The sequence below is a fragment of the Pogona vitticeps genome, chromosome 3, assembly GCF_051106095.1.
Source record: "Pogona vitticeps strain Pit_001003342236 chromosome 3, PviZW2.1, whole genome shotgun sequence".
In the NCBI taxonomy this organism is placed as follows: Eukaryota; Metazoa; Chordata; class Lepidosauria; order Squamata; family Agamidae; genus Pogona; species Pogona vitticeps.
The window spans coordinates 175313972-175340301 of NC_135785.1; the positions used below are offsets into that span (position 1 = coordinate 175313972).

At 40.2% G+C, this 26330-nt stretch overlaps 1 protein-coding gene across 1 annotated transcript in view; it reads right to left on the bottom strand.

Moving 5' to 3' along the window:
* Positions 1–26330, bottom strand: part of OCA2 (OCA2 melanosomal transmembrane protein) — a 220359-nt gene that overhangs the window by 130150 nt on the left and 63879 nt on the right. Inside the window, exons 4-10 of the mRNA XM_020796810.3 lie at positions 26061–26159; positions 23943–24122; positions 13619–13676; positions 12395–12467; positions 3168–3316; positions 2200–2282; positions 1070–1226 (exon numbers count right to left, since the gene is read on the bottom strand). Of these exons, the coding sequence (XP_020652469.3) occupies positions 1070–1226; positions 2200–2282; positions 3168–3316; positions 12395–12467; positions 13619–13676; positions 23943–24122; positions 26061–26159 (799 nt within the window). The remainder of the gene's footprint in view (positions 1–1069; positions 1227–2199; positions 2283–3167; positions 3317–12394; positions 12468–13618; positions 13677–23942; positions 24123–26060; positions 26160–26330) is intronic.

Genomic DNA, 26330 nt, shown 5'->3' on the forward strand with positions numbered 1-26330 from the left:
TTTCTTAGCCTGCTCTTCAACTCTCCATCAGAACAATAAGCAGGTTTGATCAGGGGCTGGGGGTGGAGGTGATAAACAGTTTATTCCTATTGAGAAAGAAAGGTGGGGGAAACCCTCCCACTTTCCACTCATTGCCTCTCTCTTCCTTGTCCTTTCTTCCTCTTCCTTGAACCTAAAATATGTTGTGCTGTGGGCCCCTCATGTTGCTGCTCCATGGAAGATATTGGATGGCTGAAGCAATGTCTCATAACAGAACTGACTGAAAGTGTAATCAGATGGCTACAGAGGTACACAACTGACCACAATAGAAAGGGCTGCTTTAACAGGAGTGACCTCCCTTCAAGCAACCCTTCTGTCTCCTGAGGATTCCAAAAATAGGAGCCCTACACCAGGACCAAAAAAGTCCAGCTTGGGCATGGATCAAGACTGGAACACACTTCCTGTATGTCATGTGATTGTCAAGAAACAGATCAAATCAGACCATTCCACAAGCAATTCAAATAGCAATCTATTTCCCCATATGATCACACCCTTGGGTAGATTAATCAATAACTCTGCAGTAGGAAAGACAAGGCGAGGTTATTTCTAAGGTAAAGATTATACTACAAATTCTGTCCTTCTCCATTTAGAATCAGTACAGCCTCTTCCATGCATTCCTGCTTTCAACTGCATCAAATATTTTATTTTATCATTAATAGTGGTAAATACTCACTTCTTCAGTTACAATCAGGTTAGTTACATTATGTGTACAGTAGACTTTTATTGATATCAACTGGTTGCAACATTCTTTGCAACAATAAAGCAATGCATTTTATTTTCTTTGTTAGGATAGATGAAACTGGGATCTAATATTACAGCTGGTTTTGGAACCAATAAAAATAGTGATTTAAAATTAGGATGGGAAGATACCGAGAATGAATAGTTACTGAGAATGAACCAACACAATAAATGTACACAGCAGGAACTGAAGCAGCAGCTATCCCAGGTTTCCTCCTCATATTTTAGAAACACAGCTAAGTGTCAGAAATAAACTGTTCTTGTTCTTCCTGAACAAGAATAAAGTGCTTACCTCAAAAATGATCAGTGCATAAACACCTGCTAAAATAACTGATGCAATTGTCACTTGAGTTTCTATATCTGCATGAAGATATTGATACATCAAGGAAAGGGGAACGATTTCCGATTCCTGAAGAAAAGCTTGGATACTTATGGAAGTTTCTTCAGTGCTGAAAGAGAAGTGACAGGCTGGAGTGATGACAGCAATGTTTTCTAACCCAAGAAAGCAGTATCATTTGCTAAAACCTGAGACAGATTCCCAGCAGCCAATGTAATATATTTCAGTATTACATCAGGGCTCCAGCTTCTTTGGGATGTCACAGGTAAGAGGGACAAAGACACTCCCCTCCTTGAACAAACTATGTAATTGCTGAACAGGGCAAAATTTATGGACACCTGCATACACATAGGGAGAAAGAGATTTTTAAGCATCTGTAATGAAGACCATATATTTAGTGGGTAGGGAGTGTTTGGGGGAATTTTATGTGTGTGCATGTGTCTGGTCTCTGGGTGTCTGTGAATTTCATTGTATGGGTATACTGTGTATATACTTACAATGACAATAAATTATTATTATTATTATTATTATTATTATTATTATTATTATTATTATTATTATTATTATTATTATTATTATTATTATTATTATTATTATCATCATCATCATCATCATCATCATCATCATCATCATCATCATCATCATCATCATCATCATCATCATTATTATTATTATTATTATTATTATTATTATTATTATTATTATTATTATTATTATTATTATTATTATTATTATTATTATTATTATTATTATTATTATTATTATTATTATATCTCTTTTCCACCACCTGAAGAAGTAAATAATGTTTGAATTAGGGGAAGGGGAAAATATGCCTGCACTGCAGTCTTCTTCCCAGGTAGAGGCATGATGGAAGAAGAGTTTCATGGATCAAAATCCTGATACACACAGTGATCTGCAGTGAGCTTCCCTCTAAAGAATTATTGTATGAGCACGAGCAGGGCAGGTGGGGGGGGGGGTATTGTCATGCAGTAGTCTTATGTATGGGCAAAAACATGACGCACAGAAACTAAATTCACTATTGAGACAACTACCTAACTAAGATTTATCTGAATTCATGAACCAACCTGTTTGACATCTCAAATGTTCTGGACACCATCACTTGCTCATTTGTTCTCAGATTTAAAGGTAGAGTCCAGTTGTGTAAGATCTGCAATAACAACATCAAAAAACAGTTTCAATAATTTAAAGGTGGTACCTTGGTGTCTTTGTTTGTTCGATCCTTCCTTGCTCCACTTCATCAGTTGCTAATGTGTTAGCGGAGGATTCTCTTTAACTGGTTTTATTGGTTTCAACAACTATCCTAAACCAGTGGACTGAGGACTCAGAAATGTCTCTATGTCCCACACTTGCCTCTAGTCTGTCCATCCCGCTCCATTGGGGCTGAGTTTCCTTCATCAGCCTAGCAACAATCTTCAGTGGGGGTCCAGTAGTCCATAAAAGATGTCAATACTTGTGGGGGGGGGATTTTCTTCCAGCACCCAAGCGCACTGTGTAAGTTGTAGCCTTTGGAAGTGGCATTGCCATCATCACTGCTCAGTGAAAGTGAGTGCTGGCAAGTGAGCCTCCTCCAATTCTGGAGGATGGCGGCCCTGACCTTCCCCAGAAAGAAAGATGGGTGCACCTCCACAGCCCTTCGCCAAGCTCACCCACTCTCCAGTCTGCAGGTCCTGTGTAGGACACTCGGCCTTATCTCTACCAAGGCACAGAACACAGATGGCAACTCCTCTCAGGCTTCAGTCCATGTCTCAAGTTCTTCCTCCCCTCCACCTCATATCATAGCCTCTACTCTTTCCTCCCCATCTTCACCTTCATCTTGCCCCAAGTGTTTCTCCTTCCTACTTTCATGCTGGAAGTCCTTTACCTTGCCCTTATCACCCACCATGTCTGTAATCAGGGCCAACGTATATGCCTCCCTGGGACCTGAAGATGATATGTCAGGAACAGAAAGAGTGTCCCCCTCACAGATGATAAGGAAACACTGGCCATGTCTTACACACATAAATGAAAGAGGACCAAGGTCCTAAAGACTTACATGTTGCTGACGTCTTCTTTTAGGCCCAGAATCTTCTACTTGTCTAATTTGAACTACAACATAATCTTCTGACCGCCGGTTTGCTTCAAAGGGCCCTGCAAGTTCTATCTTTAAGAGGGCTGAATCACCTAAATTGCTGAAGTTCATAGCTGATTGTAAAACAGTTAAGGTCTTATACTTCTCTGTGACCTGACAGTTTTGCAGTAAGAACATAAGAACAATCTGTGCTGTACTGGACCAAAGGCCTGTCTCAAGCACCATTCTATTCACACATAAAGCTACTTTTAGCTGCCCCCCAGCCTAGATCCAATACTAGAAAGATGCTAAATTTGAGGGTGTGTTAAATTAGCAAAATATGGTGAGACAAATTGGAAGAGGGCAGCTTTCACTGTTCTCAACCAAGCCATCCTTTTGACATAAACGTTAATCCTCTTCCCGCAGGTTTCTGGGCAAAGGGACAAGCTTGTGTTTACAAAACATGAAAGCAACCACTTTGGCCCAGAAATTGAAGACACCATATGAAAACACATCTTTGCAGAATAGAAATGGATGGAGACAAGAGATAGCTTCCAGTGGAAGTTCTAACTGAAAATCAACCTGAACTTGGAAAGTAATATTAAGAAGAATACAATAGCACACTAAAGCTTGAAAGGGAACATGAGCAGAACAACGCCCACTCCTGTTCATATTACCTAGCAACTGGAGGTAATATCTAGCCATCATATCTAGTAGCCTTTGATAACCCCAAAGGATGTAAAGCTATGTTATACAATTTTAGAAGCATTGTTGTTTTCCTCCTATCTTCAATGATGCTGGCTGATCCAGAATGTTTTTGCAACATACCAGTCTGTTTATCTAACAATTATGTACATAATGTAATAGGATCAAAAAAAAAGGCAGCTCTTATTGCAGATAACTAAACTCCAGAATATTCAAGATGACTGTATGAAAGCATTATAGTTATCAAATCTTATTGACCTATTCATGATGAATCAATGAAAATGGAATAAAAAAGAAGGAGGCATGGAAAAGGTTTTTCTTCCCTAAACTCACCATCTCCTCAGAGGAACCAGTAGCATCAACCTGACTTGGTTTCCAAAGCAGCTCAGAAGGAATGGATTTGCTGCTCCTTCCATTGGCTGAAGGAAGCCAGATGTGCTCACATTTGGTAACTTCTTCCTTGGTCAAAGCTGTCAAATGCACATTTCCTTCTATTGCCAATTAGGGTACAGTATGGATTATACAGAAAGCCAGAGAGTTCCAGAAAAACATCTACTTCTGCTTCATTGACTATGCAAAAGCCTTTGACTGTGTGGACCACAAGAAACTATGGGAAAGAAATGGGAGTGCCTGACCACCTTGTCTATCTCCTGAAAAACCTATACGTGGGACAGGAAGCAACAGTTAGAACTGGATATGGAACAACTGATTGGTTCAAAATTGGGGAAAGGAGTACAACAAGGCTGTATATTGTCCCCCGGCTTATTTAACTTATATGCAGAATACATCATGCGGAAGGCTGGACTGGAGGAATCCCAAATCGGAATTAAGATTGCCGGAAGAAATATCATCAACCTCCGATATGCAGATGATACCACTCTGATGGCAGAAAGTGAGGAGGAATTAAAGAACCTTGTAATGAGGGTGAAAAAGGAGAGTGCAAAAAACGGCCTGAAACTCAACATTAAAAAAAACTAAGATCATGGCCACTGGTCCCATCACCTCCTGGGAAACTGAAGGGGAAGATATGGAGGCAGTGACAGATTTTTCTGTGTGACAGCCACAGAAGACAGACAGGAGTAACACACAACGAAACATGTGAAGTGCTTTGCTGGATTTTGCCACAGCTCTAATTAGCCCAGCATCCTACTTCCCATGGTGAAGTCACCTCTGAGATAGACCACCCATTGCTATCGTTCTCCAACACTTTGCATTTGAAAATATAGGGCCTCTGAAGTAAGAGGCAGCACCCAGCCGTCATGAGCATTAGCTGCATGGTAGTTTTCAAGTATTTTCTCCAGGAAGATTTGAACTCAGACAAGAAGCTTTTTATAGCCCTTCCTGTCTAAGAAGGCCCAGTGGCCAGACTAGGTGGATATACAGACCCACAGCTGAGAGCCTCAGCACACTTAATCACCGAAAAGGATGTTCCAAGCTACAGTTCTGAGGCATTGATTCTAGGCCTGCCAAACTCAGAAAAAATGTCATTTTTGTCATATCACAGTACCTTCCTTATGGTGTAATCTCCAGAGTATTCCAGCAAAGCCTGGTACCATTCTCGAAAAAAAAATGTCACAGACCACAAGAAGCCTGTGTTCCCACTACTGATGTGAGCACCATGAATCAGAAACATGTAAAAAACCCAAAAAAACTAACTGTGGTTTTCTGGGAGTTAAAGTCGAAAATAAGTAGCTTTTCCCTTTTTTGACCAGAACCAAGTGCAAGGATAGAATGGAAAAGATGCTCTCCAAGGGCTGTGTCCAAGGCATGTGTACACAAGGTCGTGTGTAAGTTGGCCCTCAGTCAATAAGCTTTTCTTGATTTTGAAGTCACCTGGGTTCTTCTTGGATGTCATTGCCTCACACACTTTACATTATCAGAATTGTACCACTTCCTTTGCCACATAGGTTTTCCAAACAGACAGGTGAGAACAGTAGCTACAACCATTCTTCTTACAACTTCTAGACAAGAAAGAATTTTAAAATAACTGTTATAGGGAAGTCAGTACTAGAAGTTTAAATATCGTATATTCTTGGAAGAGTGGAAATGAGTTCTAAAATGTTCAGAGCTAGATGAACTGGGCATGATGTACTTCAGATACCGTCTCAGTTTCCAAATACATTTCAAAAGATTTGCTGACCTTTATTAATTAACCTAATGGCCTAGGATATGTTTTGCAAACTTGTAGCCAATCTTTTAAGTTATAGCTTCTGCAAAAAGCTTCAGGTGCACATAATTACAGCTGCTTCTTTTCTCACCATATGACTAAAATACACCCTGTAATTACACAAACGGCACATTCAGAAGCTATTACAAAAGAAACTTAAAATTACAGGAGAGAACAATGTACTTCGTTTTCGCACTATCGTACACATTCTGAACAAAATGGCCAATATCTGTTTAGCTGGAGGCTTCTACCTTGCTTTGCGCGTAAAATGAGTCATCCTGTGCCAGCCTAATTTGAAACACTTAACCAACAGGCATATTGGTTATGCGTGTCAGTTCAGGCAATAGCCTCAGCATGGCTTACAAAGCAGTCCTACATGTCTTCCTTTGATTTTAAAGCCAATGGGCAACTGCTGGTTTTAGTAGAATGAAAAATAGGTTAAAATATAACTGCTCCAGGTTGTTATAAATTGAGGAGAAAAATATGAGACTGCAAACTCAGTCTACGTTGTCTCATGAAGTAAATGTCATGGCCTTAGGTCCTACCACCACCATATCTCTGTTATTCATTCGTTCTATTTTCTTGCCTCTATTCTCCATATCCTTCATATGTTTTCCCTTCAAATCTGAATTCCATCCCCTTTTGCCATCCCTATTCACTTTCTCCATGTCTTCAGTTAACAGAAACATTACTTTTCCCATTTTGCTATGATCTATTCTATTTGTCTTGCTGTTTTCAGCCTCTGAAGGAATCCACTTATCATATGAATATGTTTATACAGTGGGGTCTTGACTTGAGAACTTAATCCGTATTGGAAGGCGGTTCTCAAGTCAAAAAGTTCTCAAGTCAAATCTGCATTTCCCATAGGAATGCATTGAAAACTATTTGATCCGTATCTGCTCTTTTCTGTCCATAGAAACTAATGGGAAGCTGCTATTCCACCTTCAACCACTAGAGGGGGATATTTTGTTTCTTTTTTTTCTTAGGTCAAGGAAGGTTCAGGGAAGGCAGGGAAAATACAGTCCAGGCAGGACAGTACCAGGCAGTCTGAAGACTGTCTCCCAATCCACTCTCTAAACGCTGGGAGGAGTGAGGAAGCAGACAGGCACCCTTTTCACTGGCCAACAGTTAACTGAAAGTTCAAATTTTGCACTTTCCCTGCCTCCCACGTGAGTTTTTTTTCAGTTCTTAACTCAAATCTAAGTACTTAAGTCAAGTCAATATTTTCCTATGAGAGTGGTTCTTAAGTCAAAATGTTCTTAACTCAAGCCGTTCTTAAGTCAAGACCCCACTGTACAGCTATTTCATTTATCTATGTAATTGTTTTTTTAAAGATTCCAGCTTAAGATACCAGTTAAAGCAATCTCTTGATGTCTCAAATCTCCAGTTACACAGATAAAGTGATGCAACATTAGTTTATAAATCTATAGGATCAATCAAACTGAATAGATAGGTCATAGTAGGGCAGTGTCTCCCTGCACCCTTGCATTTAGTGTAATCCCACTGAACACCTAAAAACTCCAGTGATTTACAAATTGTGCAAAAAGGGATATATCTATAATAAATAGTGTGTACATACAGATGACTGCAGCGGAGCTCACACGCACCCCACATCCTAAATTAATGTATTCTTTCATATACAGAGACAGTCTCATTGTGGTGTACTGGCATGTACTACGTGTGCTGGTTATGCTAACATACTTCAATGCAGCTTTGGCCTCCTGCAGAAAATTCTTTGTAGACACTACGTTATATACGTAAATTCTGTTTGGAGCTTCATTTGATAAAGGTCGGGATCAGAGAACAGCTGAAGTCCAAAGTTAATTTTTGACTCAGGCTTCCCGAAGCTTCTCCTTGCTCCCTGGGTTAAGCTCTGCTGCTTCCCCATACGACCCACTTAGCAGGTCTTGACTTCCTGATTAGAGTAGAGAATGCTCCTTACCTCTAACTTATTGATTTCCACAATAAATGTTCTGTTTGTATGGTGAATGATCTGGTAATGGGAAACGAACTGTTCTTGATGTAAGCAGGGGAAAGCAACACCATTATTGTGCCTCATTTTTAAGAAAAATCAAGAGAGTGAGATGGCATTTAGCTTAATTGTTTCATATCTTATTAAAAACTAAGAATACTTATTATCATCTCTTTTGGGGACGTGGTGGCGCTGCGGGTTAAGCCGCAGAAGCCTTTGTGCTGCAAGGTCAGAAGACCAAGCAGTTGTAAGATCGAATCCACGTGACAGAGTGAGCTCCAGTCGCTTGTCCCAGCTCCTGCCAACCTAGCCATTCGAAAGCATGTAAATGTGAGTAGATTAATAGGTACCACCTCAGTGGGAAGGTAACAGCATTCCGTATCTAGTCGTGCTGGCCACATGACCACGGAAACTGTCTACAGACAAAACGCTGGCTCTATGGCTTGGAAACAGGGATGAGCACCGCGCCCTAGTGTCAGACACGACTGGACTAAATGTCAAGGGGAACCTTTACCTTTTGAGATAGTCTTTTTCTAATATGGAAGTTTGATTTGTTCCAGGCCTCTGTCCTCCTTCTGCCTGTATTAAATATTATAATGTTGCACAGAGTATAAGTTATTAGGGATACAGCATGAAGGAAAGTGCAATCATGAACAACAAAGTAGAACAAGTAATAAAGAATATCCCAGTGAAACTAAATATTAGTTTTATTATGATAGAAAGCACATCGTGTGCCATGATGTGCTTTCTGTCAGCATGTGGCATCTCACTCTAAATTGAAAGTTGGGATTTTCAAAGTATCAATTTTTTAGGAACAGCTTCTTACAAGAGCTGAAACTTACTGAGGCCTCTCCATCACAAAATGGTAGTCAAGAAGGACATCCCATCACAAACTAGCCACAGACAGAGGAAAGGTTTGACACTGTCACCTGACAATTATGGATATAATTTGATTGATTGATTGATTGATTGATTGATTGATTGATTGATTGATTGATTGATTGATTGATTGATTGATTGATTGATTGATTGATCACCTTTTTCTACAAAGGATCCAAGGCAGCTACAATTCTTTTAAAAAAGAAAGTATTGGTAAGCTATGTGCTGTGCACTTAAAGTAAATGTAGGATCAAATTGGTTTGAGCAGTTCAGAAAACTTAATCCAAAACTTTTGATACTCTGGCAGTGATTTTAAATTTACCAGCCTTGAAATCATTCAGGGTGATCATTTGACAACATTCTCATAACTCTAAGGCAGTGGCTCCCAACCTTTTTCAAGTTCTGACCCCTTTTATAAAAGTCACGTAACCTGTGACTGCTCCGACATTTGCATTAAAAGGCATATTAATGGGGTAAAGTTATCTTTTATCAGAAAGCAGAGACTCCTTTCTTTCTTCAAGCGCCTGTTTCTCTTACATACACATACACACTAACTTTAATATCCCACTTTGAAAGGTCATGGAAGAAATGATTTAACAAGAGCGACAACACATAGCCAGAAAGCCAGAGAGTTCGAGAAAAACATCTATTTCTGCTTCATTGACTACGCAAAAGCCTTTGACTGTGTGGACCACAAGAAACTATGGCAAGTTCTTAAAGAAATGGGAGTGCCTGACTACCTTATCTATCTCCTGAGAAATCTATATGTGGGACAGGAAGCAACAGTTAGAACTGGATATGGAAGAACTGATTGGTTCAACATTGGGAGAGGAGTATGACAAGGCTGTACTGTATATTCTCTCCCTGCCTATTTAACTTATATGCAGAATACATGATGTGAAAAGCTGGACTGGATGAATCCCAAGCCAGAATTAAGATTGCCGGAAGAAATAGCAACAACTTCCGATATGCAGATGATACAACTCTAATGGCAGAAAGTGAGGATGAATTAAAGACCCTCTTAATGAGGATGAAAGAGGAGAGCACAAAAAATGATCTGAAGCTCAACATCAAAAAAACTAACATCACTGGTCCCATCACCTCCTGGGAAATAGAAGGGGAAGATATGGAGGCAGTGACAGATTTTACTTTCTTGGGCTCCATGATCACTGCAGATAGTGACAGCAGCCACGAAATTAAAAGACACCTGCTTCTTGGGAGGAAAGTGATGACAAACCTCAATAGCATCTTAAAAAGCAGAGACATCACCTTGTCAACAAAGGTCCGCATCGTCAAAGCTATGGTTATTCCAGTAGCAATGTATGGAAGTGAGAGGTGGACCATAAAGAAGGCTGACCGCCGAAGAATTGATGCTTTTGAACTGTGGTGCTGGAGGAGACTCTCGACAGTCCCCTGGACTGCAAAGAGAACAAACCTATCCATTCTCAAGGAAATCAACCCTGAGTGCTCCCTGGAAGGACAGATCCTGAAGCTGAGGCTCCAATACTTTGGCCATCTCATGAGAACAGAAGATTCCTTGCAAAAGACCCTGATGTTGGGAAAGTGTGAAGGCAAGAGGAGAAGGGGACGACAGAGGATGAGATGGATGGACAGTGTCATTGAAGCTTCCAACATGTATTTGACACAACTCCAGGCGGCAGTGGAAGACAGGAGGGCCTGGCGTGCTCTGGTCCATGGGATCACGAAGAGTGAGACACGACTTAATGACTAATCAACAACAGCACATATAAGACAGCCCACGACCTCCTAGAAAACACTTTGTGACCCCCTTGGAAGTCATGACCCCCCCACTGCCCTAAAAGAAGGATAATCAGATTTTACCAAACAAAGACTAGACCTTGGAGCTCATGTAACCTAATTCTCAGAGATGATTCCTCTCTCATTTACTGAGCATTGATAGTTGTACTGAACTATCTGAAAATGCTTTACAAATACCATGCCTAGCACATACTTTGTACTCAATAAAAGAGATTGTCTCCCATTAGTCCTGCTGGCACCAAACACTTCCCATAGTAAAAGCTATGAGCTTTTAAGCCAATAGGTCTCAGAGGAGACAGGAACAGCAAGTTCACCATTTTGGAATAGTATTTAATTTAAAGCTATTTAATTTGCATCATTGCCAATGCGGAAAGCAAATGGATTTCTGACCAAAAATAGATTCAGGGCAAACCTCAATAGACATGGAAAATTCCCATCAGTTCAAATCAGCCCATGTAGGCTGAGGGTCATTGGAGGTGTGGCTCACACTGGCTTTGTGTCCAGGACCAGCAGCCAAGTCGCTTCAGTGGCACATACCCAAATGTGCATTACAGAAAGATGGCATCACAAAGGAAATCAATAATGGAGAAAAGAGAGATGGTAGACAAGGTGATCTGAAGCTGTGCCAGGGTAAGGATGGTATGCATAAAGTGTTTCTGCCTGGTGTTCTGGGCTGAAGGGAATAGTTCCAGAAACAATGCTCTTCATTAAAAACAAAAAGGTGATTAACAAACATTTTTAGAGTAAAAGTTTAGCAACACATATCCCTGGATTATTTCTGTCTGTTTTTGTGTTCCCTTCCTAGCACAGGCACACTGCCCATGCACATTCTGCCCTCTATACCCTACAGAGGCAGGAGAAAGAAGCAGAGGCAGGGACAACTCTAGCATATTTGATGGGTGTGTGACCAGGAAAGATAGTGAAAGAAATGGATGGATGGATGGATGGATGGATGGATGGATGGATGGATGGATGGATGGATGGATGGATGGATGGATGGATGGATGGATGGATGGATGGATGGATGGATGGATGGATGGATGGATGGATGGATGGATGGATGGATGGATGGATGGATGGATGAAACCCTCAGAATCAGTGTGAATCACCAGCAGTGTAGTGGTAAATTTTGAAATGCATGACATTAGAATAATTTGTATAACCATGCTCAGAAATATGAAGTGTTTGTTGCTACCAGAGTTTGGACAGTTACTCTGGCAAGTTATACATTGACTCAAATTCATATCCACACATTCCACATATGGTGAAATGAAGGACATGTCTAGCCACATTCTAATTTAAAACTGGATCTGTTCCCCATCTGTTTTATTGCTGCCATCCGAATACACACAAATAAAGCTTCTGACACTTACACACTTTTCAGTTTGTTTGCATCCAGCATATCTTCCCACAACTATACAGAGAGCCCCAAAAGCTGATATAAAAGTAAACTAGAGCTTTGCCACCTCCGTTATCACTTGAGTAGCAAACGCGGGAAACAGATTTGCAAATAAATTAATTCGCTGGTTTAAAAAGCAGTCCCATGAGGAAGTGTCAAGGACTAAGAAGAAATACATCACTGTCAGTACTACATTTAATTTAGCAAGCGAGTCGAGTGGTTTTGAATCAGTCCACTGTCAGTGACACTGCAGCAAACCTGCATTGTTTTTCTTTTAAAAAAGAACTCACCGAGTGATTGGTAAAGGATACTATAGCTCTCCATAGGTGACACAGCCAGCATCTGCCAAGGTGTTCCATTTTCAGGATGAATGCTGAATAAAACCTGAGGGTGTGTTAAACAGTTGTGTGGTAAATGATCAGACTATTAAACAAACTGCCTCTCAAAACCTTTGAATCTGCAAAAACGTCTAAGGGGGACCAACACCTTCTTAAAATGATTCCCAAAAGATTCTGCTGCTTGGTTTTTTTTTACCCCAAATTCATACCTACTGAATTGTAATATATAAGAGCCATTTTGATACATTGGAACTAACTTGGATTTCGCGTTTGAATAACAGAATTTAAGAAAATAACAGAATTTTAGAAAAAGCAAAAAGTGGTCTTACTGTCATATGTGAAAACACCTAGTTTTTTCTTTCCTCTTTATCCAGCCCAGTTGAGGGGCTAGGAAATGAGGTAAGCTATATCTGATACTTCAATTCCTTTTCTATACAATTCACCGAATGTATGTTTAAAGCAAAAATATGTTTGGGGCACTGCATATTCCATTGGTCTCTAAGGCTGGCAACAGATTTTTCTCTGTTTGTAGCTCTAATTTCAACTGACTAGTGGCTAACCTCATGTAAACTTTGTCTGAATGGTCTTAATAAGCATGAAAAATGAAAGGCTCATGCATTTGTTTCTTATGGTATGAAGGGGCCTAGTGGTCAGAACAGTCTAGGCTAGTTCTGCCTCCTCATTGGCATTGGATTCACTGATAATATTCCTAAACCAACATAGCCATCTTCCCCACATATAGTTTTTCAGTTGCAGAGATTAGAATCCTAGTTAATCAGCACAAAAACATAAACAAACAAGCAAACAAAAAGTTGTGGCACCTTGAAGACTAACAGATTTATTTCAATGACACGTAAGGAGAATTCACCTTGTAATTAGGATCTAGAGTGATTTAACTGTAAGCAAGGCTCACACTCTACACAAGCCTTAAAGCAAAGGCATGGAGGATTGCCATGCCATTAGAGTTCAGCAAGGCGGTGGTGGCAGAGAGTATGTAGGCCCATGGATTCAGAGTGATACCAATGCAGCTATCAAGCCACAGAAATAGACCACCCCTCCACTATATTTATACTGTATCAGGGTGTGTCGGTCTCTTTTGCTCTTCTATCCCCTCATCTCTTTGCACTTGTGCTGTTAGATTTAACTTTTGATAACTGTTGGAAAGCCGTTCTGAAATTTTGAAGATCCAATACTTACGGAGCATAGAACTACAAACATAAAAAGGCCAGAAACCTTTAGGAATCTTAAACAGCATCTGCAAGTAATAATAATAATAATAATAATAATAATAATAATAATAATAATAATAATAATAATAATAATAATAATAATAATAATAATAATAATAATAATAATAATAATAATAATAATAATAATAATAGAGAAAGCAGGGGCAATAATATTATTGCACTCATTCACACCATCATCATCATAGGAGAGAAATTTCACAAAGAAAGCAAGCAGGGGAAATAATATTATTGCACTCATTCACATAGTAAGCTTGTTAGGCTGGACGTTATTGACCCTGTCGCACAGAAGAGGAAATGAAGCCAACAAGAAGCAATTTGCCCGAGAATATGCAGGAGTTTTGCAGCAGATTTAGTTTTGTGTTGGGAAAGAGAAAAATGCTGTAACATAAATAGTCCATCTAGCACACTCCTCTCTATTCTGTCTAGGTATAGACAGATCTCCAAAAGGGCATTACATGGGACAAAGCAGGACTGTTATGTGCCATCAAGTTGCATTTGCTTAAGGCAATTCTAGTACAGTTCTCCACATATGTGAGATGTCAGTGTATTTCTACCACGTAGGGATAAGGGCTCAATCCCACTTTAACTGCCATAGTTCCATACTGCAGAATCTTTACCATCCTCCATGGAGTCTCTGTGGCTACGTAGGGTTTAGAACCAAGGTCTTAAGGCTCTGCTACTGCCTCTACCTAAGGGGCTCATGCTTTAGGGAAGCCCTGGTGAGCAATATGTCATGGCTAGAACAGAACTGATGGTACACACATAAGAACAAAGGGAGGTTTGCTTTGTGCAGTCACAGGGCAATTTGCCCCAATTCCCCTTCATATGCACACCTCTTATACAAGCATCTTTTAGGATAGCCCTGGGCACGGACGGCTCATGGAGAAGGACTGTGTGTGTGTGTGTGTATGTGCGCGTGCGTGCGTGCGTGCGTGCGTGCGTGCGTGCGTGCGTGCGTGCGTGTGTGTGTGTGTGTGTGTGTGTGTGTGTGTGAGAGAGAGAGAGAGAGAGACTTACTCCCAAGTTATGGAAGGAAAGTGCTCACTAGTCCCAGGCATGAGCCACCTTCAGCTCTCCATTTGGTCTTTAGCAGGAGATATGAAAGATTTAAACTCTTAGGGCATTTGCTTTACCTTGGTCTTATGTCAAACAGACAAATACTCTATTCCCCAAGGCTTTTCATGCTTAATACATACTACAGTTGTAATGTTAAGATTAGACCTCTAAATTACTTCACGTAATCCATTCATTAGGAATCGTAAAAGGAAATAAGTTTTGGTTGAAAAAGAGAAACAGAAATAGTGATCAAAATCCTGTTGCTTAATGTTGTAAATTGTGCTAGAGTAGGTCCATTGAACCAGTGGGGATTTGCTGCGTGAACCCTTCCATATGTTCCATTGATTCAAATGTACCTACTCTAACTGCACTTTACAAGGCTTTAATTCACCATTGACTTTGGTCAGTGTATTTCTACCACGTAGGGATAAGGGCTCAATCCCACTTTAACTGCCATGGTTCCATACTGCAGAATCTTGTGACTTATAGTTTGATCTTGTACTTACATTTGCTCCTTGAAAACTTCAGTGCTCAGTGTTCAGGGGGGTGCAGGAGAGCTCTTCTGCAGAGAGGCTGAACTACCTCACCTAAATATATATCCAAAATTGGGTAGCGTGGAGACATAGCAGTTAGTGATATCCAACTGCTATAAATATGTACTGTGGCCATACTCGGAGAGATTGGGATGGGGAGGAAGGGAGCTGCTGTTTTGTAGAGGGAAAGAATTTAGGCCCTTATCACACTGATTTGAGTAATGGAATTTTGATTTATGAGTGCAAGGGGAATGGACAGGCTAGTTCTTTGGTGGTTGAATTTTGCGCTATCATGTATTTTATTTCAGCACTGTGATGTTTCATTGGCAGCAACGGACAAACTCTCTGTGTTGGGAGAGACAGTTGTGAAGGGAAGGGAAAGATAAAGGTTCCCCTTGACATTTTTAGTCCAGTCGTGTCCGACTCTAGGGGGCGGTGCTCATCCCATTTTCAAGCCATACAGCCAGCACTTGTCTAAAGACAGTTTCCATTGCCACGTGGCCAGCGTGACTAGGGAATGACGTTTTGCCTTCCTACCGAGGTAGTACCTATTTATCTGCTCACATTTGCATGCTTTCGAACTGCTAGGTTGGCGAGGAGCTGGGACAAAGTGACGGGAGCTCACTCCGTCACGTGGATTCGATCTTACGACTGCTGGTCTTCTGACCCTGCAGCACAGACTTCTGCGGTTTAGCCCACGGCGCCACCACGTCCCAGTATGAAGGGAAGGTTGTGGGAAATAGGAGTGTTCTGAGGCTGATTTCTCCACTTTGGGAGTAAAAGACTCTATGGGACATTTGTTCAAGCACCACTTACATTGTCAATGTAATGAACTCAGGGGACGTGCATCAAAGCAAGATATTAGACATGCATTACCCAGCTTTGAATAATATTGTGTTGCATTTAAGTCGCATTTCCTGGAATGCAAAATGTCTCTCCTTGCAAAGTTTGAAATATTGGTTTTGAAAGTTAGTCCCATGGAACCCAAGAAAATGGTATATAACTCTTTGGGATACTGGATCCTAACAATTTTGAAATTAAAATATACAAATCAAGAAAAAGTAACATTATTTAAAGATTGCTCAGACTCATGAATTCTTACCTAGAAATGTTGAAATAACATAATTTGGCTCTTTTAATTAAATAATTATTTGCCTCTGCTTTATGTCAAGTCTCCTTACCTTACATGTGTCCCTGTTATAAATTAATTATTTTACATATTTAAAGCATTTACTGTACAATTTTAATTATGTGTACCACAAGAGCCTGCTATCTATCTATCTATCTATCTATCTATCTATCTATCTATCTATCTATCTATCTATCTATCTATCTATCTATCTATCTATCTATCTATCTATCTATCTATCTATCTATCTATCTATTTATTAAATGTATACCCCGCCCATCTAGACACAAGTCTACTCTATGCGGGTAATAATAAAAATGGAATAAAAACAGTATAATAAAATAAAAAGCAACAATAAGTAATATGGTTCAAGATGGGGAAAAAATAAAAACAATCAAGTGATGACAGGAGGGAAAGCCTGCTTAAAGAGCCAGGTCTTTAAAACACCCAGCGAGGGAGCCAGACAGATCTCTGAGGGCAGAGATATAATATATTAAAGGCAAAGTTAATTTAATCCTTTCCACATAGGATTAAAATTATGTTGACTAAAAGGGACAATAAAAATTAGGAACCATGAAATTAATCCTTTAATGCTTGTCCCTAAAACAACTATCATCTTGAGATATTGTTGTGAAATAACATAGAGCTTACCTTGAGACTTGGGGTGTAATTTTGCTAATAAACTGTAGCAGAGCATTTTGCTCACAAGCCACAGCTCTTACTGATGCTTTTAACAGTTAGCAACTAACAATGGACAACCCTTGATTTATGCATAGCTGCCATTCCTGTGAACCTGCGCTGCAGTACTGTGGGAAGTATGGAAACCCATTCATGCTTATGTTCTTTACTTGAAGAGCTGCTCCCTCACACACTGAGATATAACACCCAAAAGAATTCATGCCATTGACATACACTTCCATGTTTGTTCTTCAGGGCAATGAGCAACATAGGGGCCTGCCTCCACCCCATACCAATGTGTATTAGCAGGAAAGTTTTCTTCAGACCTCCAAAGGAGAAGAAAAGCAAGCCACATGCAGTGCCCATATTAGAAATAAAATTTCATAAACGTAATTCAAAATCTTCCATTGTAGAAGGCTACATACTGTTTTCCATATTTTTACTATTTTCCATATTTCTGGCATCAGCAGACACTGGGGTGAGAAGCTTGTGACCTTCAACTTTTAGACTGCAAGTCCCATCAGCCCTCATCAGCTAAGTCAATGTTGACTCCTTGAGTCAACTGTCCCAATCAGAATGTATCGGTATGTTTGCAGGAAACAAGTATTTGCTTCCAAGAGCAGAAATTTGCAAATAACAAATACAAATTGTACAGTTGAGCAAGAGATCTTGCACATCATACAGTTAAATTTGGGTCTTCACTGCCACAAGATCAATTGGTGGCCACACCTTGCCACCACTACAGCCTGAACAGCTTTAGAAAGAGAGAGATTAGATAAATTCATGGAAGCTGGGTGTCATGAATAGCAATTGATCAAGATCTCTGATATTTGAGGCAACATGCCTCTGTATATGGATTGCTGAAGAGCATGAGAGAAAAAAATACACTAGTACCTCTGTCCTACTGGCAGGATTTCACTTGCAAAAGAATGGTCTGGTTACTCTCACCCTCTTCAGATGTTTCCCCTCACATGCAATCGTGCAGTGCTAATGATGAGCACCATCATGGCAGTCCCCATGGCCAACCCTGTCTACCTAAGAATCTGAAAATAGTGCATGGATCTATTTCAACAAAAGAAAAGTAGATCTTTTGTAATCTAATGGTTCTTAACTCAAGACCAAACCATCATCAAATACTTCACATTACAACTGAAACAGCATGCACAACCTGCTATGTTTGGGGAAATCCATTCCTCCCTCAGTGATTGTGTGGATTTAAGACAGAAGAGGATAGCCAGGGGTGGGGGTGGGGGTGGCAGGTAACATCATACCCCTGTTACTAAGGAAGTCCTAGGACTTCATCTCTGCAAGTCCTAGCTCCTCTACCCCAAGGCACAAATGATGTGATTAGAAGGACAGCAGATTAGCTTGAGGTATGTATGCCCACTACGTCTCTTGAAAGCCCTAAATGTGCAGATGCTGCAGGCACGTCTGTACTGCAGAAGCTTGCCAAATGAATTTTAGTCTCTCCATCTCATCTGGAACCTTGTGGGTTCAGAGTGGCAGGTTACGACAACAGCCTAGATACGCTCAGCTGGCTCGCCTGTTGCAAATCTTCCTCTGTTCTGTGCTTGCTGAAGACGTACCGCTACCTGAGGCAAAATACAGAACATAACCTCCCCTGCAATCCACATTCAAAAAGCTATCAGGACTGGCAGCTGTATCTTACTTCTACACTGGAAATGGGCTGCTCTTCTTCACCACACCTGAGGTGACAGGCTCATAGACTGTCCTTAGAAGCCAGATGGGAAATATACAAATGAAATGAAATGAACGAACGAACGAACAAACAAACAAACAAACAAACAAACAAACAAACAAACAAACAAACAAATAAATAAATAAATAGGGGAAATGTGAATCACTCTTGCCTTTAAGAAATGTGGGTTTTTTTTCAAAATGGCAAATTACACGTTCATGAATTGCCATCCAGCTAAACTGGGGTGGGGAGGGGGAACCTGCCAGAATAGAAAGCCATTTTTCCTTCCCACACAGCAACCGGTACATTTATTCCCAAACACGCACATATCCACACACAGGCCTTTGCTCTGTACAAGTTCTCAATTTCAGGGCTGTCATTCTCCTTAACAGGAAATAACAGGTAGAACCTGTTCTTCTCTCCTCTTCCTATTGAACTGCTCTTCAATCAGTGGCACCATCTGGAGTTCCTGGCCTTGGAAATTCACCTTGTCTTCTCTGCCACCTTCAAGGTCCCTAAACTCCTCTGATGTACCGAATGCCTGCCTTAGTGCTTTTCTTCAATCTCCTGCTCAGTGTTAGGCCACCCCAGCATCTGGGAGCTCTCCCATGTTTATTCAACAGTGTTGCATTGAAAACATTTCAGGGAACAAATAAGTCAGAAGGAGCACGTTTTTGCTACAACATAAAGGAAACAATGCAAAGACTCCCTGCCGAATGCTATACATAACCAGGGCAATTACAGTTGGCTATGCTTATGCAGCAATGACATGGAACACAAAGATACCAAGCTGCTTTGAATGCATTCACATACCCGTAATTAAAACAGAAAAGTGAAGGTTGAGAACAAAAGCTACAAAAAAGCAGGTGGGGAAACAGATATTGAGCACAACACATATTGTTAGTAGACTCTAGGTGTTTATTTATACAAATATGCTGATTTCCTCTGTGGACAGGTGGGCTATTGTATGTAGCAGTAATTCACAGTGTGTCTTATTAGCTGCTCCATGTATTAACACCAGCTGGTCAGTGTGTAAGATGCAGTATAGTCTTCTCATGCTTCTTTACCATCTCAGGTTATGAACAAAGGCTTGCTTGCCTTAACCCATTTGCTGTATGAAAGATAACTTCAAAGAGAACCCTTATCACTATGCCTTTGTTTTTCAAGTTTTTAATCCCTGAAATAACATTGGATTCACATTATAACATCATTCCGCCCATACTTGCTTGTACCCCAATATGTTGGGTGTTCCTTTGAGCCTGGATGTGGGATTAAAAAGTAATTGGGTTCTGGTTTCATGAAGTACCCAGGTTACTTTCTGCTGAAAAAAATGACACAGGGGAAATTAGCAAAGTATGTATCTAAATGAATACGTGCATCTGTGCAAGACAGGAAATTAAAACTTTGGAAGAGGTATATGCCGTTTATTCATTTGTTTGTTGTCTTATTCATACACTGCCTTCCTCTGAATTAAAGGGACTCAAGGCAGCTAACAAAATACTTAAAGACAAAAGTTATGGCAATTAAAATACAGAAAATACAATAAGTTAGAATACAAAAAAGAAATAAATGTATCAAAAGTATTTGAATTAATTAGTTTAAAAACCATTTTAAAGTACATTTTAAAAGCTGGGAGATACAACATCCCTCGAAAGAAAGAAAGAAAGAAAGAAAGAAAGAAAGAAAGAAAGAAAGAAAGAAAGAAAGAAAGAAAGAAAGAAAGAAAGAAAGAAAGAAAGAAAGAAAGAAAGAAAGAAAGAAAGAAAGAAAGAAAGAAAGAAAGAAAGAAAGAAAGAAAGAAAGAAAGAAAGAAAGAAAGAAAGGGACAGGATTATGGGACTGTAAGAGACTCTCTCCCCAACATCTTAAAATCTAAAAAAAATCTGATATTGGGAGATGAAGTTCTTCAGATAGTCAGGATTAAAGCCGTATTGTTAGCACAAGAACGCGGAAAATCTGCAAAGTAACTTCTGGTCCAGGTGGTTCCTTCTATGTAATAAATGAGCACACTGATCATGGGGTGTATTTTTAACAACAGCACGTGTGACTTTCTGTGTTTTGCCTTTTAAAACATATAGATTGTTCTCTAACTTTGCTGATGCGCACATTCTGTTTCCTCTCTTAATTGTACAGGTACTAATTTCAAATAACACTACATAACCTTCTTTATCTAAACTAGAGACACTAAGAATATTTCAATCTAGTCTTGGGACCAGTAAAACACCACTAAGTTCCCTTTTCAAACCTGATAAACACAGTCCCTTCTCCAGTGATGGCAGATTTTTCTCCATTAGCTAGGCTCACAAAGCTGTACTCCGAGGCTCCTAGAAAAGAAAACAAATCTGCTTTGTTAGTTAGGTGACATACAGCCCAACTATCAACTATCCAGCTGGCTTCCTTAGCGACCTTGGTCTTATCAGCAGCCTGGACAAGAGAAATCCTCCCTTGTTTCTTTCTTTCACTTTTGCAGCCAGCTTCTTTGCAGTCTCTCTGCAAATGTTTTTCAGATTCACAGTTATAACAGCGTCTTACAGTCATCGCCCTGCTGTTTTGCTCTCCCCTCCTGGAAGCAACATTCCTTTGCTATGAGTTGATTTCTCATCTCCGCTGCAGGCTGTCATGTCTCCTTCGTTGTGGGCTCTCATCTCTCACTTTATTATCAAATCTTTCACTCCTCCGTTGCTCTTCTTCCAGTAGTCTGCCCATCAGGTACTCCAGGGTTAAATCATCTTCTGGCATGGACTCCAGACTAGTCACTAACACATCAAAGTCTTCTGAGAGGCTGCTTAAGATTACATAAACCTTGTGATTTTTGAAAATTCCATACCTCTTTGTTCAAGTTCAAAAAATACCGTATTTTTCCATGTATAAGACTATACTTTTGTCTAAAATCTTTAGACTAAAAATTGAGGTTTGTCTTATACACGGAAGTAAACTGAGGAGAAAACAAAAACAAGTGGAGGGGAAATCAGTGATCAAAGTGATCCTGCAGCACATTGATCCCTTTCCCCCTACAGTTGCTAAGCCCCAGGATGTCTTAATTTTGGATTAGAAAAGTGGGGGGGGCGTCTTCTACATGGGAGTGTCTTATACATGAAAAATACAGTAGGTTTTTCATTTTCTGTAGATGCTCAGACATGCTCCCACCATATTCTAGTCTGCATCTATACAGTTTTCTGGTCAGAGACACCTTTGTTGCTGCCGTGTCTCTTATATAAATCCTTTTCAAAGTGTCCCAACATTTTTTAGCCGAGGTCAGACCATGCAAATGAATCAACTGGCTATCCTCCAGACATAGAATTATTGTGGTTAAGGCTCTTTCATTTAGCCATTTTCGCTCCTCATCAAGTACCGGGGGGAATCGTCTACAATCTTCCACAAGTCCTCCCTTCTTAATAGCATCTTGGCTTTAATAGACCACGTCTGGTAATTATTTTCATTTAGCCTCGTTAAGGGAAAGCTTCCCATGTTTGCTGCCTAAAAAGAATGCATGCTGCTGCCTTTTTCCTCAATCCTTCATTTTCTTTCCCCTCCTGGGCTTTCAACGGCAGAACTCCCACCTTCCTGGACCTCCACTTCTTCCATAAGTGATTGTGGCACCCACTGGTACTCACCAGCTTTCTTGGCACAAGGTGGTTGTCACAGGGCCCATAACCCCTTTGTTAGCGCAAGAACACAGAGAATCAGCAGAGTAACTTCTGGTCCAGGTGGTTAAATGAATCACGCACACACACAAGCAGCTCTCCAGCACCAGATATGTATTTACAAGCTATATACAGAAGTGCAGACCGGCAGCATGGCAGGATGACACTCATTAGGAAGAAGAATGCTTCTGTTGTACAGAATCCACATATATACTTATTCACAACTATGTGTGTCCAATCATATTAGATATTGCATCATACATGATTCAGCACTTTATGAATCATGACTCAGCACTACAGCACACCTGTTCAATATGGCTGCTCATTAAGACACTTTGTACTGCTCAGGCCTGTAAATTTTACCTTGCCACATATAGCAATTAAAATAGCCCCAGAAAGCGATTAGTAGCCAGTAAAGCTATCACAAAAGAAATTTGGGTGCGCTTTGTAATCAGCTCTGATCAGCTCGCTAGCTGCAACATCTTGGACCCACTGAAGTTTCTAAATACTTTCCAAAGCCAGCCTCACATACAGCAAGTTACAGTAATCCAAACGGGATGTAACTAAGACATGTGTCACAATCACCAGATCAGATATCTCAAAAAACATGCATAGCTGGTGCACTAAGTTGTAATTAAGCAAAACCCTCCTGGACACTATCAGGGGACCTGGGCATTCAGGGTCAGGAATGAATCCAGGAGCATGTCCAAGCTGCCAAACTCAATTTTCAGGAAGATTGTAATCCAGTTCAGCACAGGATGGATCCCTACTTCCTGAGCTTTCATTTGACTAATGTAGAGCACCTCCTCTATGTTAGGTGTTCTATGTCTTGTCTAGATTAAACTTCAGTCAATTCATCTTTACCCAACACATTACTGACACCAGGCATAACACATATGTGGTGGCTCTCACTAGTGTCCTGATCACATCCCCAGGCTGCAGAAATGGAAACTTATCTGTTATCACAGAGCACTTAGGGGGCAAAGGTGCATCCACAGAACCCTGTGTCTAGAATAGCATTCACGTTTCTAGTTGCCACATACTACTTTGCCATGTTAGGGTAAAATATTACAAAAATATAAAAAGTTTCATTGCCTTTGCTGAATGTGCTAGATTGGACTTCTTATGTTTTTTTCTCCTAACTCCTGGTTGAAAGTAAATAAATTGACCAACAAAATAAAAATAATTAGAGGAAGCAGGACAAAGCAATGCATGAACAGAAGGACAGCTCTATGGAGTTTACTCCTAGGTAAAAGCAAAGAATTGCACAGCATGTGAACTTGCCTTTCATATAGCAGTAATGTTTAGAGTTAAGAGACAGTGTTTGCCGGATATATCTTGGGGCTATAAATCTGAATAGATGTTATCACTTTCATTGGGATGATCTGCTTGAAATCCATAGCAGGATATGACAAAATAAATGGAGTGTTATTTTACTCATCTGCTAAAGGGAAAAATCAATTTCTTGATTCCTTTCTTAGCTTTCAATACTTGAAGAAACATTAACAGCAAAACAAAAACAGAGCTCCTACCTCATCTTTGACAAATTGAATTTGACATAAAAGTTGTCCAGCATTTCGGATTTCTTTGAGGAGGATCTGGACAAACTGGTCATTTCACTTCCGGGATGAGACCTATGCTCAAATTCAGCAGAGCTGTTTTCCCAAGAGTCATCATCTGTGGTAAAATCAGTGTTATGAACGGCCATGAACCTACAAAACATCATTGAAAATATCAACGGTCATATTATGCTCCATATTCCTAAGGTGATAACATTCAGCCTTTGGTCCTCCAACTGTTTTGGGGAATCCCTGACAGGCTGGCTGCCTGGGGTTTCTGGGAGCTGAAGTCCAAAACAGCCATAGGACTAGAGAATGAGAATCACTATCCTAACAGTATCCTCATTTGTAGGGGCACCAAGCAACAGCAGAAATCAAGGGTGCTCATCTTTTGAGAATAATAGAACAGTGGCATCATGAAAGAAAAACACAGACACGCACAGGTCCAGAGCAAGATTGATGATGTTGTCTAATTGATAAACCCTCCTTCGTCTGGCAAGTGAATGAAGCTATAATAAGGCTTTCATGTTTCGCTGTTCCTTAGAATAAATTAGCACAGAGGAAGCCAGAGAATGTGGAGAATAATTGAACAGAATGTAAATACTTCTTTTCTTGTCTTTGACAGGATTCCTGCTTCAGGCTAGAAGTGAAAAGGATGAACACGTTTTCACAAGACTGTTTAGCTTCTGTTGAAATGCCAAAAGGTTGCACTTCAGCTGGTTAAAGATCTCTCCTTTTTGGACAATAATTCACAGAATCTCCGAGTCAGCACAACCACTGGTCATGGTGGAAAGGAGGATTCTGAAAGTTACCGTCTCAAAAAACCGTAAGCAGAAGTAAATGCTAAAAAGCTTAATGGACTTCTGTAACCCCAAGAAATATGCAGAGAATTGGGATGGAGTTTTTAACCAGAATTGTACATCCTTGGAATACGAAGCATGGAAAAGTTTGTGGGTGGGGGGATGTCTGCATTTCAAATTTTATCGTTATACCTCTGGGTAACAAGAGGCCCAGGGACTAGGCAGCCAGGGGAATTCTGGAGTCATTGTTCAAAATTATCACATATTATTTTATGTGTTCTAATTGATTGTAATATTCGTATGTTTTATGACAAATACTTTTATTGGAAGCCGCCCAGAGTGGTCGATCAGACCAGATGGGCGGGATACAAATCAAATCAAATCAAATCAAAAAATCAATAAATCAATAAATCAATAAATCAATCCATCCATCCATCCATCCATCCATCCATCCATCCATCCATCCATCCATCCATACATACATACATACATACATACATACATACATACATACATACATACATACATACATACATACATACATACATACATACATACATACATGAATGTGAACATCTCAAAATCCCTGAGCCAGTACGGCCATTGGCCATCCTCACGAGAGGATTTTGGAAGTAGGTTCAAAAATTCCAAGCTCTGGATGGCCTCAGCAGATGATCAGTTCTTCACATCACACGTGCATATTAGTTTTGCTGCACAGACTATCACAATGAACTGCTGCATAGCTCAGTGGTGTAGGCATATTACTGCACAGCCAAAGGTTGGTGTTTGATTCCTTGCTGTGATTCCTTGACAAGGCCTGGACTCAGTGATCCGTAGGATCCATGCCAGAGCTGCAGTTCTAAGATTATATGCAGTTCCATATGGCTTGGAACTTACAACTTACAACATAACCCATACAGGATTCAGATGCAAAACTGGAGAATAGTGTTCTTTTTACAAAGGAAAGTATTCTTCTGCCCCAGGCCCATTTTGTCATGGGGTAGTGCCAGAACTGATCTCTTTGTTGCGTCATAGGATACCATGTACAACATAAAAGAAAGCCTCTCCACCCTCCCACGGGGCGGAGGGGAGGGCGGGAGAGCAGAGATTAATGATCTTCCATAAACATTTGCTTTACTGATCCTCCATAAATATATGCTATCTTTAGGCTACATTAAAGTGCGAAGGCAAGGTCCCTTAGAAATCAATAGTGTTTCAGCCAGCCTTAGCTATTAATGCCATGTTATAAGTCTTAGCTTCAAAGAGACGAGCAAGTAAGTAAGCAATTTACCCATTCGCTTCCATGGAAGCGTTCAACAAAGGGGTCCTCTCTGTGAAGCAGCCATTTTTTGGTCTTGCGCTGAAGAATTTAGGGAAAGTGAAGTGATACCTTTTTTGAAAAAAAGAAAGAAATAGTTAATTTCTACTGCAGTCATGTCTCCACAGCTGTCTGGTGGTTGTTTGTTTGTTTGTTTTTAAATGAGATATATTAAATAATTAGATGTTAGATTAAGCAAATGAATTCACCTAAGGGTATTATGTCACATCTGGCAAGCAAAAT